At 42.6% G+C, this 15,465-nt stretch overlaps 1 protein-coding gene across 6 annotated transcripts in view; it reads left to right on the top strand.

Moving 5' to 3' along the window:
- The window catches only part of golga4 (golgin A4), a 188,303-nt gene extending 187,013 nt beyond the window's left edge, over positions 1-1,290 (top strand). For all 6 annotated transcript variants that reach the window (XM_078216643.1, XM_078216641.1, XM_078216640.1 and 3 more), the window contains one exon: positions 758-1,290. Coding sequence is in view for 1 of the 6 variants with exons in the window: in XM_078216642.1 (XP_078072768.1) it covers positions 758-772 (15 nt within the window). In the remaining 5 variants the exon portion in view is untranslated. The remainder of the gene's footprint in view (positions 1-757) is intronic.
- Positions 1,291-15,465: the final 14,175 nt, after the last annotated feature.

Raw genomic sequence — 15,465 nt, forward strand, 5'->3', positions numbered from 1 at the left:
AGAAGCCATATAAAAGCTGTGCTGCCAGGAGAAGTGTGTTTCAAGTGACACAGTGGTTAACACTGCTTCCTCACAGCGTAGGTCATTTGACTGATCAGAAAATTGTTTTTATTTGTAGATTTCAAAATGTAATTGTTACTTAAGATGATACTGTGTTGCAAAAATTCGTCGATTTGTAAAACAGAATCCCTACAGTGCAGAAGAGGTCTGCACTGACTCTCTGACCCAGGCCCTTTCCCTCACACTATATCCCTGAGATCCCATGCATTTACCATGGCTAATCCATTAACCCACACATCTTTGAACACCATGGGACAATTTAGCATGGCCAATCCACCTAACCTACACAACTTTTGAGCTGTGGGAGGAAACCGGAGCACCCGAAGGAAACCCACACAGACATGAATCAAACTTGGGTTCCTGGTGCTCTGAGGCAGCAGTGTTAACCACTGTGCCACCCGAAACACGCTCCCCATGGCAGCGCAGCTTTTATGCAACTCCTAAAATCCACGTTAGGGCATAACGGGCAGGGGATACGAACCACTATACTAATATTAAAGCTGTGATAGACATTTGTGGCCTATCAGGGAATCAAAATGTCTTTTGAGGGTCATCAAAACTTTAATCATTCAAGACATGGACCTTAGGAACAAAATCATTTAGTTGCATTGCTGAGAAAATGCATATTATGATCTGATTATAATTGAAAATGTAACAGGAAAGTATTTGCCATGAATGATTCTGTTTCCTTTTCCAGACTTGGTTACGCTAACTGGGAAATCTACAACGGTGACACGGAGCTGTTCCATGATCATGCTGCTGGGATGTTATTTATCTGTTTGCGTCTGGAGAGAAGGGAAATGTGGTACTGTTATAAAGATGATATTTCTATGGCCTTTTACTGTGATTTGTACAAAACCTAAAATTTAAAAAAAGACAAAACACTATTCTGAAGTTAACTCTAGCAGGTTCTTGTTAAATGGCACTAGGATAAATTGTGCAATAAATTTCTAATGGGATATAAGCCGTTAATGGATACTGTTAATGTTTGACTGGAATGCTTCTTTATGTACAGCTTGATTTTCTTTTGCTAGATCATATCTTTGGAGCTTCAGACTATAAAGATACTGAAATTGCAGTACCTCGTTTGTTTACTATAGCTTTTGTACTTGTATTTTCAAAAGATACATGACTGTAAATTGTAAATATGTGATTCATATCTATGCTAAGCAGAAGGGTAACTTGTAACAATCACTTGAAGTGAAATAAAGTTTTATTTACTGTACAACAGATTTTTGTGTTTTGCTAGCCTGACCACTTGCTTGTAAATATTGGGAGAAATGCTTTTCCAAGATGTATTTACATGATGTTTACTAATTATTTGTGTGCCCTTCCACTACCACAGCTATACTATAAAAAAATTACATCCATTCAATCACAGTAGTGTCCTTAGACTTGCAGTGAGACCTGAAGGCCTTTATGGACCACCAGTGATCTCCACTGATCTATTTGAAGTCAACACAATTTGTCCAAAACCTAAAATTTTAAAAAGACACAAAACATGATTTTGATATTAACTCTATCAGGTTCTTGTTAAATGGTGCTAGGATAAATTGTGCAATAAATTTAATTTATTTAATCTAGGGTAATATTTCAAGTTATTAGTCAATGGTATTTCTGATAGGAACTGAAAAGGCCAAATAATCCATTAATAAATTTAGGCCTGAAATTTTATTTGAGATGATTTCATTTTTGCCACTGTCACTATGTTGAAAGTGTGGTGGAAAGTCCAGTTATGTGAATAATCACAATAACTGCTGTGCTAAAGGTGCAATTTAAATACAACCCTGGCTGCTTCACATGAGAAGGTTGAAAGTGGATTTCAAAGCCTGTTGTCAGGCAGCAGAAGACATGGCCACTAATAGTGGAGAGATTATCAAATTTCCCGCTGCGCATTTGCTAAAGTTACGCTGGCTGTAACTTTAGCAAATGTGCTTAAATGGGAAATCTCTATTGCACTGCCACCTAGAGGCATCATGGACAATTGCAACTAAAAAAGATGAGATACAGCTATTTGAATATTGTACTTAGAATCATAGAATAACAGAATCCACAGTGCAGAAGGAGGCCATCCAGTCCGCACTGACAACAATCCCACCCAGGTACCGTCCTATCCCAGCAACCCCACACGTTTACCCTCCTGATCCTCCTGACATTAAGGGGCAATTTATCATGGCCAATCAACCTAACCCACATATCTTTGGACTGTGGGGAAAAAACTAGAGCACCCGGCGGAAACCTACGCAGACACAGGGAGAATGTGCAAACTCCACGTAGACAGTCACCCGAGATCGGAATTGAACCCAGGTCCCTAGCGCTGTTAGGCAGCAGTGCTAGCCACCGTGCCACCCCACTTATAATGTGATATACTGTAACATAGCACACGGGAGTCAAGGATAAGTGTAGCCAAATGAAGTTGGGTTAGAGACTGGAGAATATTTGGACTAGAATGTATAGATGTAATTCAGTGAATTTTAAAACTATAATTTTAGATTTATACAAGTGTGGGGGTTGGCCATCGGACTGTTATTACAGCATAAGTTTATATGAAATCCGTTTAAAATTCGAGATTGCCTATTGTAAAATATAATTGTTGTTGTTTGAGGTCAACCATCGCAACCCCAGCTTCAGGAGTTGCTCAGGGCAGTGCGCTTGCCCCAACTATCTTCAGCTGTTTCATCAGTGACCTTCCCTCCTTGGTAAGATCAGAAGTGCTATGCGCATCCTAGCTCAGATGGAAGAGGAGGCCCTCCAGGCTGCGAGTGTCACCATGCCTCTGTCACATGCACACTTGGCTTCCTCCAAGACTTTGCTGACCCTCGAAGATCACTCAGTGGATGCTCTGCATGCAAACATATCCTCCATGAGTTTTGTGAAGCAGTTGCTGGGCAAGAGGGGGCACTTTGAGTCACTGTCAAGTCCTCGGGTGCATAATGAGGGACAAATATGCCCTGATAGGGTAGAGGTATGATGTGGAGAGGTGTAGCAGCCAGATGCATCTGCAGGTTCATCTCAGGGTGTTCAAATATGATGCCAACCCCTGTCTGAGTCAGGTCACATAACTGTCGACACCTCTGCCCTCCCTAACTTGGTTAATTGGACAGGTGCTGCATTGCTATTTAGTTAACATGCCAGCTGCCATATAATCATATTTGACATGCCACAGCATGCTTGTGTTGTGGCATGCCAGAGCCCGAGTCTGCTGTTATCCTTGACTGTAGAGTCCAGAGCTCAGGCATAATCTTAGGTGAATGGGTCGGGAAGTTAGGATTGAGAAATGTCTTTGTTCACAGATTTGCAAATTTTTAGAATTCTCTATTCCAAAGGGTTGTGGATGCTTAGTCATTGAGTCTACTCGATGATAGGGACAGATTTTTATACTCAAGGAAATCAAGGGATATGGCCATTGAGTGGGGAATTGGAGTTGAAAGCTCCATCATCAACCCTGATCTTGCTGGAGTAGACCCGAGGGACCTTGTCTTCTGCTATTATGTTATGAGTTACTGTAAATCCTCACTTAAATTTGTAGTTGCATTCCTGCAAAGCCCAATTTCTAAGTGAAACAACATTTAATAAATCAGACTCTCCCATTATAACCAATGGAAAAGCTCCAGTTAGGTTCTGTCGGATCTTTATCATCAGAAAAGCAGCATGAAAACATTTTAATCTGTAAGTTTAAATATTTTACATTGCTAAATTCCTATCTAGTAAGTTTTTAAAATAAATTTTAAAATATATGAACATAAAAGTAAAGATGTTATGTTTCAGTTATGCAGAGCTTTGGTGAGACCACACCTCTTATTCTGTGTGCACTTTAGGTCTCATTTAAGGAAGGATGTTAATGCATTGGAAGATGTTTAGAAGAGGTTTACTAGATTGATACCTGGAATGAACAGGTTGTCTTATGAAGAAAGGTTGGACAGGCTGGGCTGGAGTTTAGAAAAGTGAGGAGTGACTTAATTGAAGTATATAGGATCCAGGACAGTATTCACAATGTGGATGTGCAAAGGATGTTTCTTCTTGTGGGTGAGTCTAGAACTAGGGGGCACTGCATAAAATTGGGAGTCGCCTTTATAAGACAGAGATGAGGAAATCTTTTCTCAGAAGGTATGTGACTTGAAGGCCTCAGAAGGCAGTGGAAGTGGGGTCACTGAATATTAAGGACACAAAAACAACTAGGGACAGGAGTTGGCCATCTGGCCCCTCGAGTCTGCTCTACCATTCAATAAGATCATGACTGATCTTTTCGTGGACTCAGCTTCACTTACCCACCCACTCACCACAGCCCTTAATTCCTTTACTGTTCACAAATTAATCTATCCTTGCCTTAAAAACATTGAGGTAGCCTCAACTGCTTCACTGGGCAGATTCACAACCCTTTTTGTGAAGAAGTTCCTCAACTCAGTCCTAAATCTGCTCCCCCCCCCCCTTATTTTGAGGCCATGCCCCCTAGCTCTAGTTTCATCTGCCAGCGGAAACAACTTCCCTGGTTCTATCTTATATGTTACTAGAAGATCTCCCCTCATTCCAATGAGTATAGCCTCAGTCTCCCCTCATAAGCTAATCCTCTCAACTCTGGAATCAACCCAGTGAATATCCACTGTACCCCTCCAGTGCCAATATATCCTTTCTCAAGAAAGGAGACCAAAACTGTACACAGTACTCTCGGTGTGGCCTCACTAGCACCTGATACAGCTGCAACATAACCTCGCTGTTTTTAAACTCCATCCCTCTAGCAATGAAGGACAAAATTCAATTTGCCTTCTTCATTACTGGCTGCACCTGTAAACCAACTTTGTGATTCATGCACAAGGACACCCAGGTCCCTCTGCACAACAGCATGCTGCAATTTTTACTGTTTAAATAATAGTCCATTTTGCTGTTATTCTTACCAAAATGGATGACCTCACATTTACTAACATTGTACTCCATCTACCAGATTCTTGCCCACTCACTTCGACTATCTATATCCCTTTGCAGACTTTCAGTGTCCTCTGCACACTTTGCTCTGCCACTCATCTTTGTGTCATCTGCGAATTTTGACACACCTACACTTGGTCCCCAACTCCAAATAATCTATGTAAATCGTAAACAATTGCGGTCCCAACACTGATCCCTGAGGCACACCACTGGTCACTGATCATCAACCAGAAAAACACCCATTTACCCTCACTCTTTGCTTTCTGTTAGTTAACCAATCCTCTATCCATGCTAATACATTACCTGTAACACTGTGCACCTTTATCTTATGCATCAGCCTTTGGTGCAGCACCTTGTCAAATGCCTTCTGGAAATCCAGATACACCACATCCACAGGTTCCCCATTGTCCACTGCGCACGTAATGTTGTCAAAGAATTCCACCAAATTGGTCAAACATGATCTGCCCTTCATGAACCCATGCTGTGTCTTCCCAATGGAACAATTTATATCCAGATGTCTCACTATTTCTTCCTTGATGATAGATTCAAGCATTTTCCCTACTATAGAAGTTAAGCTAACCGGCCTCTAGTTACCCACCTTTTGTCTACCTCCCTTTTTAAACAGTGGCATCATATTTGCTGTTTTCCAATCTGCGGGAACCACCCCCAGAGTCCAGTGAATTTTGGTAAATTACCACTAGTGCATTTGCTATTTCCCCCACCATCTTTTTTAGTGCCCTGGGATGCATTCCATCAGGGCCAGGAGACTTGTCTACCTTTAACCCCATTAACTTGCCCAACACTACCTCTTTTGTGATAATGATAGTTTCTAGGTCTTCACCTGCCGTAGCCTTCTTGTCATCAATTTTTGGCATGTTATTTGTATCTTCCACTGTGAAGACCGACACAAAATACCTGTACAATGCCTCAGCCATTTCCTCATTTCCAGTCATTGCTTTCCCCTTCTCATCCTCTAAAGGACTAATGTTTACTTTAGCCACTCTTTTTCATTTTATATATTTGTAGAAATTTTTGCTGTCTGTTTTTATATTCTGAGCTAGTTTACACTTATAATCCATCTTGCTTTTCTTTGTAGCTTTTTTCGTGGCTTTCTGTTGACCTTTAAAGATTTCCCAATCCTCTAGTTTCCCACTAATCTTTACCACTTTTTGTATGCATTTTCTTTCAATTTGATACCCTCCTTTATTTCCTTAGATATCCATGGCTGATTATCTCTTTTCCTTATCACTGGCATATACTTTTGCTGAGCACTGTGAAAAATCGCTTTGAAAGTCCTTCACTGTTCCTCAATTGTCCCACCATAAAGTGTTTGCTCAGAGTCTACCTAGCCAACTCCTCCCTCGTCCCATTGTAGTCTCCTTTGTTTAAGCACAAGACACTGGTAGTGGATTTTACCTCCACGTTCCATCTGTATTTTAAATTCAATCATACTGTGATCGCTTCTTCCAAGAGGATCCCTAAATCATTAATTATACCTATCTCATTACACAGGACCAGATCTAGTTTAGCTTGCTCCCTCATACGTTCCATTACATACTGTTCAAGGAAGCTATCATGGATACATTCTATGAACTCCTCCTCAAGGCTGCCTTGACTGACCTGGTTTGACCAATTGACGTGTAGATTAAAATCTCCCATAATAATTGCTGTACCAGTTTTACATGCATCAGTTATTTATTTGTTTATTTCTCGCCCCACCGTGATATTATTTGATGGTTTATAGACTACACTTATCAGTGACTTTTTCCCTTTACTATTTCCATCTAACTTCCACCCAAATGGATTCAACCTTTTTCCATAGAACCTATATCATCTCTCACTACCGCCTTGATGTCATCCTTAAATATCAGAGCTACACCACCTCCCTTACCTTTGTCCCTTCGAATAGTCTGATACTCTGGATATTTAACTCCCAGTTGTGACCATCTACATCCATGTCTCTGTAATGGCTACCAAATCATACTCATTTGCCATAATTTGTGCCGTCAACTCATTTACCTTGTTTCAAATGCTACGGGTATTCAGGTAAAATGCCCTTATGCTAGTTTTTGTACCTGCTTTTTGAATTCTAACACCTTTAATAACATCTCCTGAGTTTTTCTTCCTTTTAACTTTTTTCCTGAATTTTGATGTAGTTGGAACCTTCTCCCCACATGCTAACCTGCTGCTTTGCTTTCTGTTAACCGTTTTATTTCCCGTGGTTTTACTTTTACCTTCCCCCGCAACTTGCTAGTTTATTCTTTTCGTCAGAACACTGGTCCCAGATCGGTTCAGGTGAAGACCATCCCAATGGTACAGATCCCTCCTGTTCCAATACTGATGCCAATGTCCCATGAAATGGAACCCCTCTTTCCAACACCATTTCTTTAGCCATGTGTTAACTTCCCAAATTCTCTCAACCCAATGCCAATTTGCATGTGGCTCAGGTTGTAATCCTGAGATTATAACCCTTGAGGATTTGTTCTTTAATTTAGTTCCTAGTGCTAGTTCCTAATCCCCAAACAGGTCCTGTTTCCTAGTCTTGCCTATGTTATTTGTCCCAATGCGGACCACAACTGAATCCTCCCCCTCTAATATTCTTTCAAGCTGGTCAGAGATGTCCCTCACAATGACCGGGCAGGCAACATACCATGCGGGATTCACAATCTCGCTTACAAAGGATGCTATCAATTCCCCCAATTATAGAATCTGCTACGACTACCACTTGTCTTTTTGCTCCCCCTCTTGAATGGCCTCCTGTACCACGGTGCAGAGGTCGGCTAGCTCATCTTCCCTACAGCCCTTTTCCTCATTCACACAGGGTGCAAGCACCTCGTACCTGTTAGACAAGGTCAAGAGCTGAGGCTCTTCAGTTCCTGAATTCAGGATCCTCTACCTGCCTCACTTGTAGTCACACCCTGCTGTCCCTGACCACTGACCGAATTAGACCGAATCTACTGGCTGTGACGGCCTCCTGAAACAAAGTGTCCAGGAAACTCTTCCCCCTCCCAGACGTGCCGCAGTGTCTGAAACTCGGATTCTAGCTAATCAATTCTGAGCCGAAGTTCTTTGAACAACCAACACTTGTTGCAGCTCGCAATGGGATCTGCCAACTCGCACATCATGCAACTACAGCACATCACCTGCCCAGCTATCTCTACTTAGTTAATTAACTTAATTAGTTTTGTTTCTTTTAGTTTTGCAGTGTTCTTTTTCAAATATAGCACAGATTTCCTCACAACCAATCAGGTTACAGCATCCTTTTTCAGGTTTTTATTTTCCGGGAATTAGATACTCTCAGTACTGCTGCGGCTCTGCCTGCTTCCTGGAGGCTATGCCATGGATCCCTCTGGTAAGTTAGATATATACACTCAGTGCTGCTGAGATCCAACCTCCAACTGGTCCCTGGCGATTTTCCTTTGCTTGTGGTCCTCATCGTGACTTTTTTTTGGTTAGAGGAGGAGATAGGGAAACACTGAAGTAGTGTTTGGGTTTAACTATCCCTTTACAACAGCTCCTCCACAAAGAACTTTCCAGAAGCAGTGACTGCACCCATGCAAATTTTCCCTGCAATAGCCAATAAGCATTGCCACTCTGCTGCCCTTGTTGGATGCTTGCCTTCACGCGAACATGTAGGGTGTATTCCAAAGGTCCACTTTCTGGAAACAGTGACTGCGCCTATGCAAATTTTCCCTGCAACAGCCAATCAGCATCGCTGCTCTGCTGCCCTTGCTGGAAGGTAGATTCCTGTTAGGCAAGGAAATCAAACGTAGATCAGGGTTAGATGAGAACGTGGAACTCAAAAAAAAATCAGATCAGCCATGATTTTACTGAATGGCAGAGCAGGCTCGAAAGGCTAAATGGCTTATTACTCCTATTTTGTATGTTCGTATAGAACAACTATGCTAACTTTCAACTTATCTCCCACTCACTGCCTCTCCTACATACTGATCCTTCCACTTGTTGCCTTTCCTGATCTCAGCTCATCCTGCTCGACAAATCTCCTCTTCATCATTTATCTCGCACTCTAACCCTCCCTCTCACTGACCTTGCAGTTGTGGCCTGTCCTCCCTGGCACTCCCAGTTACTGTGAATCCTTCCTCTTACCAACCCTCCTACTCGCCACTTTCCCAGCCAAAATCCTTGCTGAGAGCAAGTGCTCTCAAGATGAGCAGCTGAAGTAGGAAGATTTCAATTTTCAGGAGGTAAGCCACAAAATGGATGGTTGGCAGCTTGAAGGAGAGTCAGAGAATGTCAGAACCCATGGACCAGTGTGTCCACAATAAGAGGTGGTTTTGGGTGCAACTGCGGCCACTCCAAAATGGTACTAATTGGCTCACACTGCCCTATGCCAGACCCAGCTCAAAGCAACTTTAAAACAAAATTCCCAACACTAAACATGAATAATAGTCCCATAGAGACCGACATTAAAGCAGCACAGCTTAAAATGGAGCCTTGCTGTATTTACAATTTAATCCTGAATCTGACTGTAGTTTGATCTAACACTTATTTAATGTTGAACTCATTTAATGCTGCCAATATAATGAGTAAATTAACATTATTGGTCACCCGTGAAATATATGGTTAAATCCAAACAATGGCTACATAATTGAAGACTTTAAGATTGCTGCCAAAGTGAATACAAAAAGGTTTCATTTTACCTCTTAAATTTGAGCCTTAACCCACAACATCAATCTGTCTTTACTGAACCTTTGCCATTAGACGCATAGAATGATTCAATGCTATTTTCTTGCATTTGAATACCAAAATTATTGGATTACCTGATAAAGATTAATATTCAGGTTGATTAAGAAGTAAATTTAACATGCCCTTGGTAGATTTTCAGTTTAAGCTGTTCATTAATCATCAAGCTCTTTTTTTGTTAATAGGTTCATCTGGAATTCTGTAAACAATATCTGTGACAAGCAGATGGGTTATTTATTCATAATGGATGAATCCTGAAAAAATAAACTTAGATATGTTGGTAGCTGCAGCTTGAAAAACTTGAAAATTAATGGAAATGTGGATTTCAACTGAGGTACATTTTATGGCACCTTCCTGTTGATTTTTCATTGTATATGGGATGGTCACAACCCCAACTTGGCCGCCTCTTCCCACTGAGACCTCTGTCCATATTTGGATTGCACGCACAAATGAGATTCCAATAGCAGTGAACTATCCTCTGATCTACTACCTGACACTCATCAGTTGAAAACTGGAGACCCAGGACTGCCTGTAGGCTCAAGTATTCAACACAGCCATTGCTATATTGTTGAAGATGTCATCCTTTGGATGAAAAGTTAAAACAAGGGCCTGTCTCTCATTCAAGTGGGCATTTTAAGATCATTAGTTGAAAAACAGGAGCTTCTCCTCTCAACCAACAGTAATAACACAAACTTCAAATAATTAAGTGTTTTATTATTGAGTTGCTGTTTGTGGCATCTTGCTGTAGGTGAATTGTTCTATTGTATGTTTTTACAATCGCCCCCACTGCACTGAAAAATAATCCACCACTGGGTAAGTTTTATAAACTTAATTCCAAGTCCATTTGACACTGAATTTCCATAGACTTTTGCTGCTGTGGAATAGACACTCCAGGATTTCAAAAGCATTTCAAATGACGTTACGACAGTCCGATAGCAGGAAGTTCAAATAAATTTTGGGCCAAAACATTATTGGGAATTTGGACATGGTGATGTCTATGCTCCATATGATTTAAAGTTTATTAAAATTAATGGATGGAAAAATGTGAAAGTCTGAGAATTTCTTAAGTGTACTCTTATTACATAGAATTCTAACATTAAAACATTGGGCAGCATTTTCCAGATTGCGAGATTTCTTGCTCACTGCCTGAAGAGTCATACTGTGATACTGACTGCCCCAGAGCTACTTGATGTTCAGCATGGTGACACTTCCACCACTATCTGGTGAGTAAGTCCTGACTTACAGAGCTGATTGACTGACAGGTGTGTAGTCCCAACTACAGCAGGTTCAAGTGGCCATCGTTAGGACTACATCCAGTCCCTGAAGAAGAGGAACTAATGTAGCACAAATTGAGTGCAAGTCTCAGGTGTCAGCTGGGGCTGGCTGGCAGGCCCACTACAAGGGTAGTGAGGGAGTTGGGGGTGATCGGGTCTGAACGGCATGGGGAGGGGGTGATATGGCCTTGGGAGATGCATGATGCCTTTGATGGGCAAAGCAGGCCCCCCTCTTCCGCCTTGCCTGACACCAATTCATGCAGCTTAGATGTCTGGGTCTCCCCCTGTCTTAGACAAAATAGTGGTGGGGCAGGATGAGGTACTTTTGTGACCACTATTTTGCCACTTAAAGAGCTAAGTATGGGCAGGCCACCTGACACCATCACTGCCCCCTTTAAGAAAGGAGGCAGGTTGGGACAGGTGTTGGGCAGGCCACCTGCTGCATTTTACAAGACATCCAAGCCCATTGGCTGGGGCTGTAAAACTCCGCTCATGAAGTTTATCATGTATGGAAAATATTTTGATACATTTTGAGAAATTACTTTTTAAATTCACCCAGATGGTGGATATTACTGGCTAGTCCAGCATTTATTGCCCATCCCTAATTGCCCTTTGAGAAGATGGTGGTGATCTGTCTTCTTGAATCACTGCAGTCCCTGTGCTGTTAGGGAGGGAGTTCCAGAATTTGGTCCCAATGACATTGAAGGAATGGCGATATATTTCCAAGTGAAGATGGTGAGTGGCTTGACGGAGAACCTCCAGGCGGTTCTCAGATGTCGCTGCTCTTGTCTTTAAGTGATAGAAGGTTTGGAAAATGTTAGAATCATAGAATCCCTACTCTGCAGAAGGCCCATCAAGTCTGCACTGACAACAATCCCACCCAGGCCTCATCCCCTTAACTCCACATATTTACCCCACTAATTCCCTGATACTAAGCAGCAATTTAGCATATCCAATCAACCTAACCCACACATCTTTGGAGCGTGGGAGGAAACTGGAGCATCCAGAGGAAACTCACATGGACAGGGGGAGAATGTGCAAACTCCACGCAGTCACCCAAGGCCGGAGTTGAACCCAGGTCCCTGGCGTTGTGAGGCAGCAGTGCTAACAAGTTTTGTCCAATAAACCTTGGCGAGATCCAGCAGAGTGTCAAAGCTCGAAAGATATTTGGATCATTTCTTGCCTTCTTATCGATAAGAATTACAAAGGCTTCTTCAGTCTTCTCTGCTCAATTGTGTACAGTTAGCCTTTTTATAGGGCATTTACAACTTCTAGTAAAGATAATTGTTCTGGTCACGCACACCTGTAAATTATTTACGTATGATACAAAATGGTAGGCCCAAGACAATAGTCAGTAATGTCATAACCTTTAGCGGTAGATGATGGAATGTCTGTTCAGACAATGGTCACTTAATCATGGGGGTGGGGGTAGGGCCTGGGTGGGATTGTGGTCGGTGCAGACTCGATGGGCCGAATGGCCGCCTCCTGCACTGTAGGGTTTCTGTGATTCTGTGATGTCGTGATTACAGTTTTGGTGCTATTAACAAGGATATTCAGCTATGTCGTGTTGATAGATATAGTGAAACATCCACCTTTGTCTGCGCTATCTGTTTCATGTATCTGCAGAGACAGCCAGTCTACAGTGACGGTGCTGCTGATGTGCAAATTTCTTGTCCCCTGGCCGACCCCCTGCTGAGCTCAGTCTCCTCTCCCACAAGTGCATCTTATAGATAATGCACATTGCTGCCACTGTTAGTCAGTGGTGGAGAGAGTGAATGTTTGTAGAAGGGATTGCAATCAAATGGGCTGCTTTGGCCCAGATGGTGTCGAGCTTCTCAAGTGTTGTTGGAGTTGCACTCATCCAAACAGAGTGAAAGGCTTACTGAAAGGGTTAAAAAATTCAGTTTGGCTGAAAATCAAACAAAATTATTCAAGGACACAAACTGCAGGCCATTAGTTCTCAGACAGAAACATCTCAGGTGATAATGACCAGATAATGCATTTCAGCAATGTTATTGAATATTGTTCAGAATATTGGGGAAAATGTCGTCCTCCTTCAAAATAGTGGGAAGGATTTTGTTGAGTCCACCTGAATGGGCAGAGTCTCAGTTTAATAATTCATCTGAAATCATAGAAACCCTACAGTACTGAAAGAGGCCATTCGGCCCATCGAGTCTGCACCGACCACAATCCCACCCCCATATCCCTACATATTTTACCCGCTAGTCCACGCGTCCCAGGACACTAAGGGGCAATTTTAGCATAGCCAATCAACCTAACCCGCACATCTTTGGACTGTGGGAGGAAACCAGAGCACCCGGAGGAAACCCAAGCAGACACGAGGAGAATGTGCAAACTGCACACAGACAGTGACCCAAGCCGGGAATTGAACCCAGGTCCCTGGAGCTGTGAAGCAGCAGTGCTAACCACTGTGCTACCGTGCCGCCCCAATAGGGCAATAATTTTGACAGTACTGCAGTCACACTGCAGGATGAGCCTAGGTTTTGTGGCTCAGGTTTCTAGAGAGTGGGACTGTAACAGATATCTTCACATCTTCTTTGACCATATGCGAGGTTTCGGAGGACTGGAGCATAGCTAGTGTTGTTCTCTTGTTTAAGAAAGGAAGCAAGGATAATCTGGCAAATTATAGGCTGGTGACAGGCAGCATGGTTTTGTACGGGGAAGATCATGTCTCACCAACTTGATTGATTTTTTTGAAGAGGTGACAAAGATAACTGATAAGGGAAGGGCTGTGGATGTAGTTTATATGGACTTTAGTAAGGCATTTGACAAGGTCCCACATGGCAGACTGGTACAAAAACTAAAATCACATGGGATTCAGGGTGGGCTGGCTAGATGGATACAGAACTAGCTTGGTTATAGAAGACAGAGAGTAGTGGTGGAAGGGTGTTTTTTAGAATGGAGATCTGTAGCTAGTGGTGTTCTGCAGGATCAGTGCTGGGACCTCTATTGTTTGTATATGTAAATGCTCTGGAGGAACACTGATTAGTAAGTTTGTGGATGACACAAAGATTGGTGGAGTTGCTGATGGTGTCAAGGATTGTCAGATGATAGAACAGGACATAGATAGATTGAAAACTTGGGCACAGAAATGGCAGATGGAGTTTAATCCAGACAAGTGCGAGGTGATGCATTTTGGAGGATCAAATTTAGGTGTGAATTATACTGTAAATGGCAGAACCCTTAGGAACATTAATATACAGAGGGATCTGGGTGTGCAGGTCCACAGTTCCCTAAAGGTGGCAACACAGGTGGCTAAAATGATTAAGAAAGCATATAGCATGCTTGACTTCATTAGCCAGTAAGAAGTCTCACAACACCAGGTTAAAGTCCAACAGGTTTATTTGGTAGCAAATACCATAAGCTTTCGGAGCTTGCTGCTCCTTCGTCAGATGGAGTGGTCTCTGTTCTCCAACAGTGCACAGACACAGAAATCAAGTTACAGAATACTAATTAGAATGCAAATCTCTACAGCCAGCCAGGTCTTAAAAGGTACAGACAATGTGGTTGGAGGGAACATTAAACACAGCTTAAAGAGATGTGTATTGTCTCCAGACAGAACAGCTGGTGAGATTATGCAAGACCAGGGGCGAGCTGTGGGGGTTACTGATAATGCTGAAGTGACTGCTGAAGTGCTCCCCCCTCAGCAGTCACGGGCATTCAGCCTTGGATCTTCAGGTAAGCGTTCTCCAAGGCGGCATTCACGACACACGACAGCGCAGAGTCACTGAGCAGAAACTGATAGCCAAGTTCCGCACACATGAGGACGGCCTAAACCGGGATGTTGGATTTATGTCACATTATCAGTAACCCCCACAGCTTGCCCCTGGTCTTGCATAATCTCACCAGCTGTTCTGTCTGGAGACAATACACATCTCTTTAACCTGTGTTTAATGTTCCCTCCAACCACATTATCTGTACCTTTTAAGACCTGGCTGGCTGTAGAGATTTGCATTCTAATTAGTATTCTGTAACTTGATTTCTGTGTCTGTGCACTGTTGGAGAACAGAGACCACTCCATCTGACGAAGGAGCAGCAAGCTCCGAAAGCTTATGGTATTTGCTACCAAATAAACCTGTTGGACTTTAACCTGGTGTTGTGAGACTTCTTACTGTGCTTACCCCAGTCCAACGCCGGCATCTCCACTTCATTAGCCAGGGCATTGAGTACAAGAGTTGACCAGCTACACAAAACCTGGGTTAGGCTGCATTTGGAGTATTATGTGCAATTCTGGTCATCACACTACCAAAGGACGTGGAAGCTTTGGAGAGAGTGCAAAGAAGATTCACCAGGATGTTGCTTGGTCTCAAGGGTGTTGGCTATGAGGAGAGGTTGGATAAACTAGGATTGTTTTCACTGGAAAGACAGAGGCTGAGAGGAGACCTGATGGAGGTCTACAAAATTATGAGAGGCATAGACAGGGTGGATAGTCAAAGGCTTTTTCCAAGGGTGGAAGTGTCAATTACAAGAGGGCACAGGTTCAAGG

Source organism: Mustelus asterias, chromosome 7 (genome assembly GCF_964213995.1).
Source record: "Mustelus asterias chromosome 7, sMusAst1.hap1.1, whole genome shotgun sequence".
Lineage (NCBI taxonomy): Eukaryota > Metazoa > Chordata > Chondrichthyes > Carcharhiniformes > Triakidae > Mustelus > Mustelus asterias.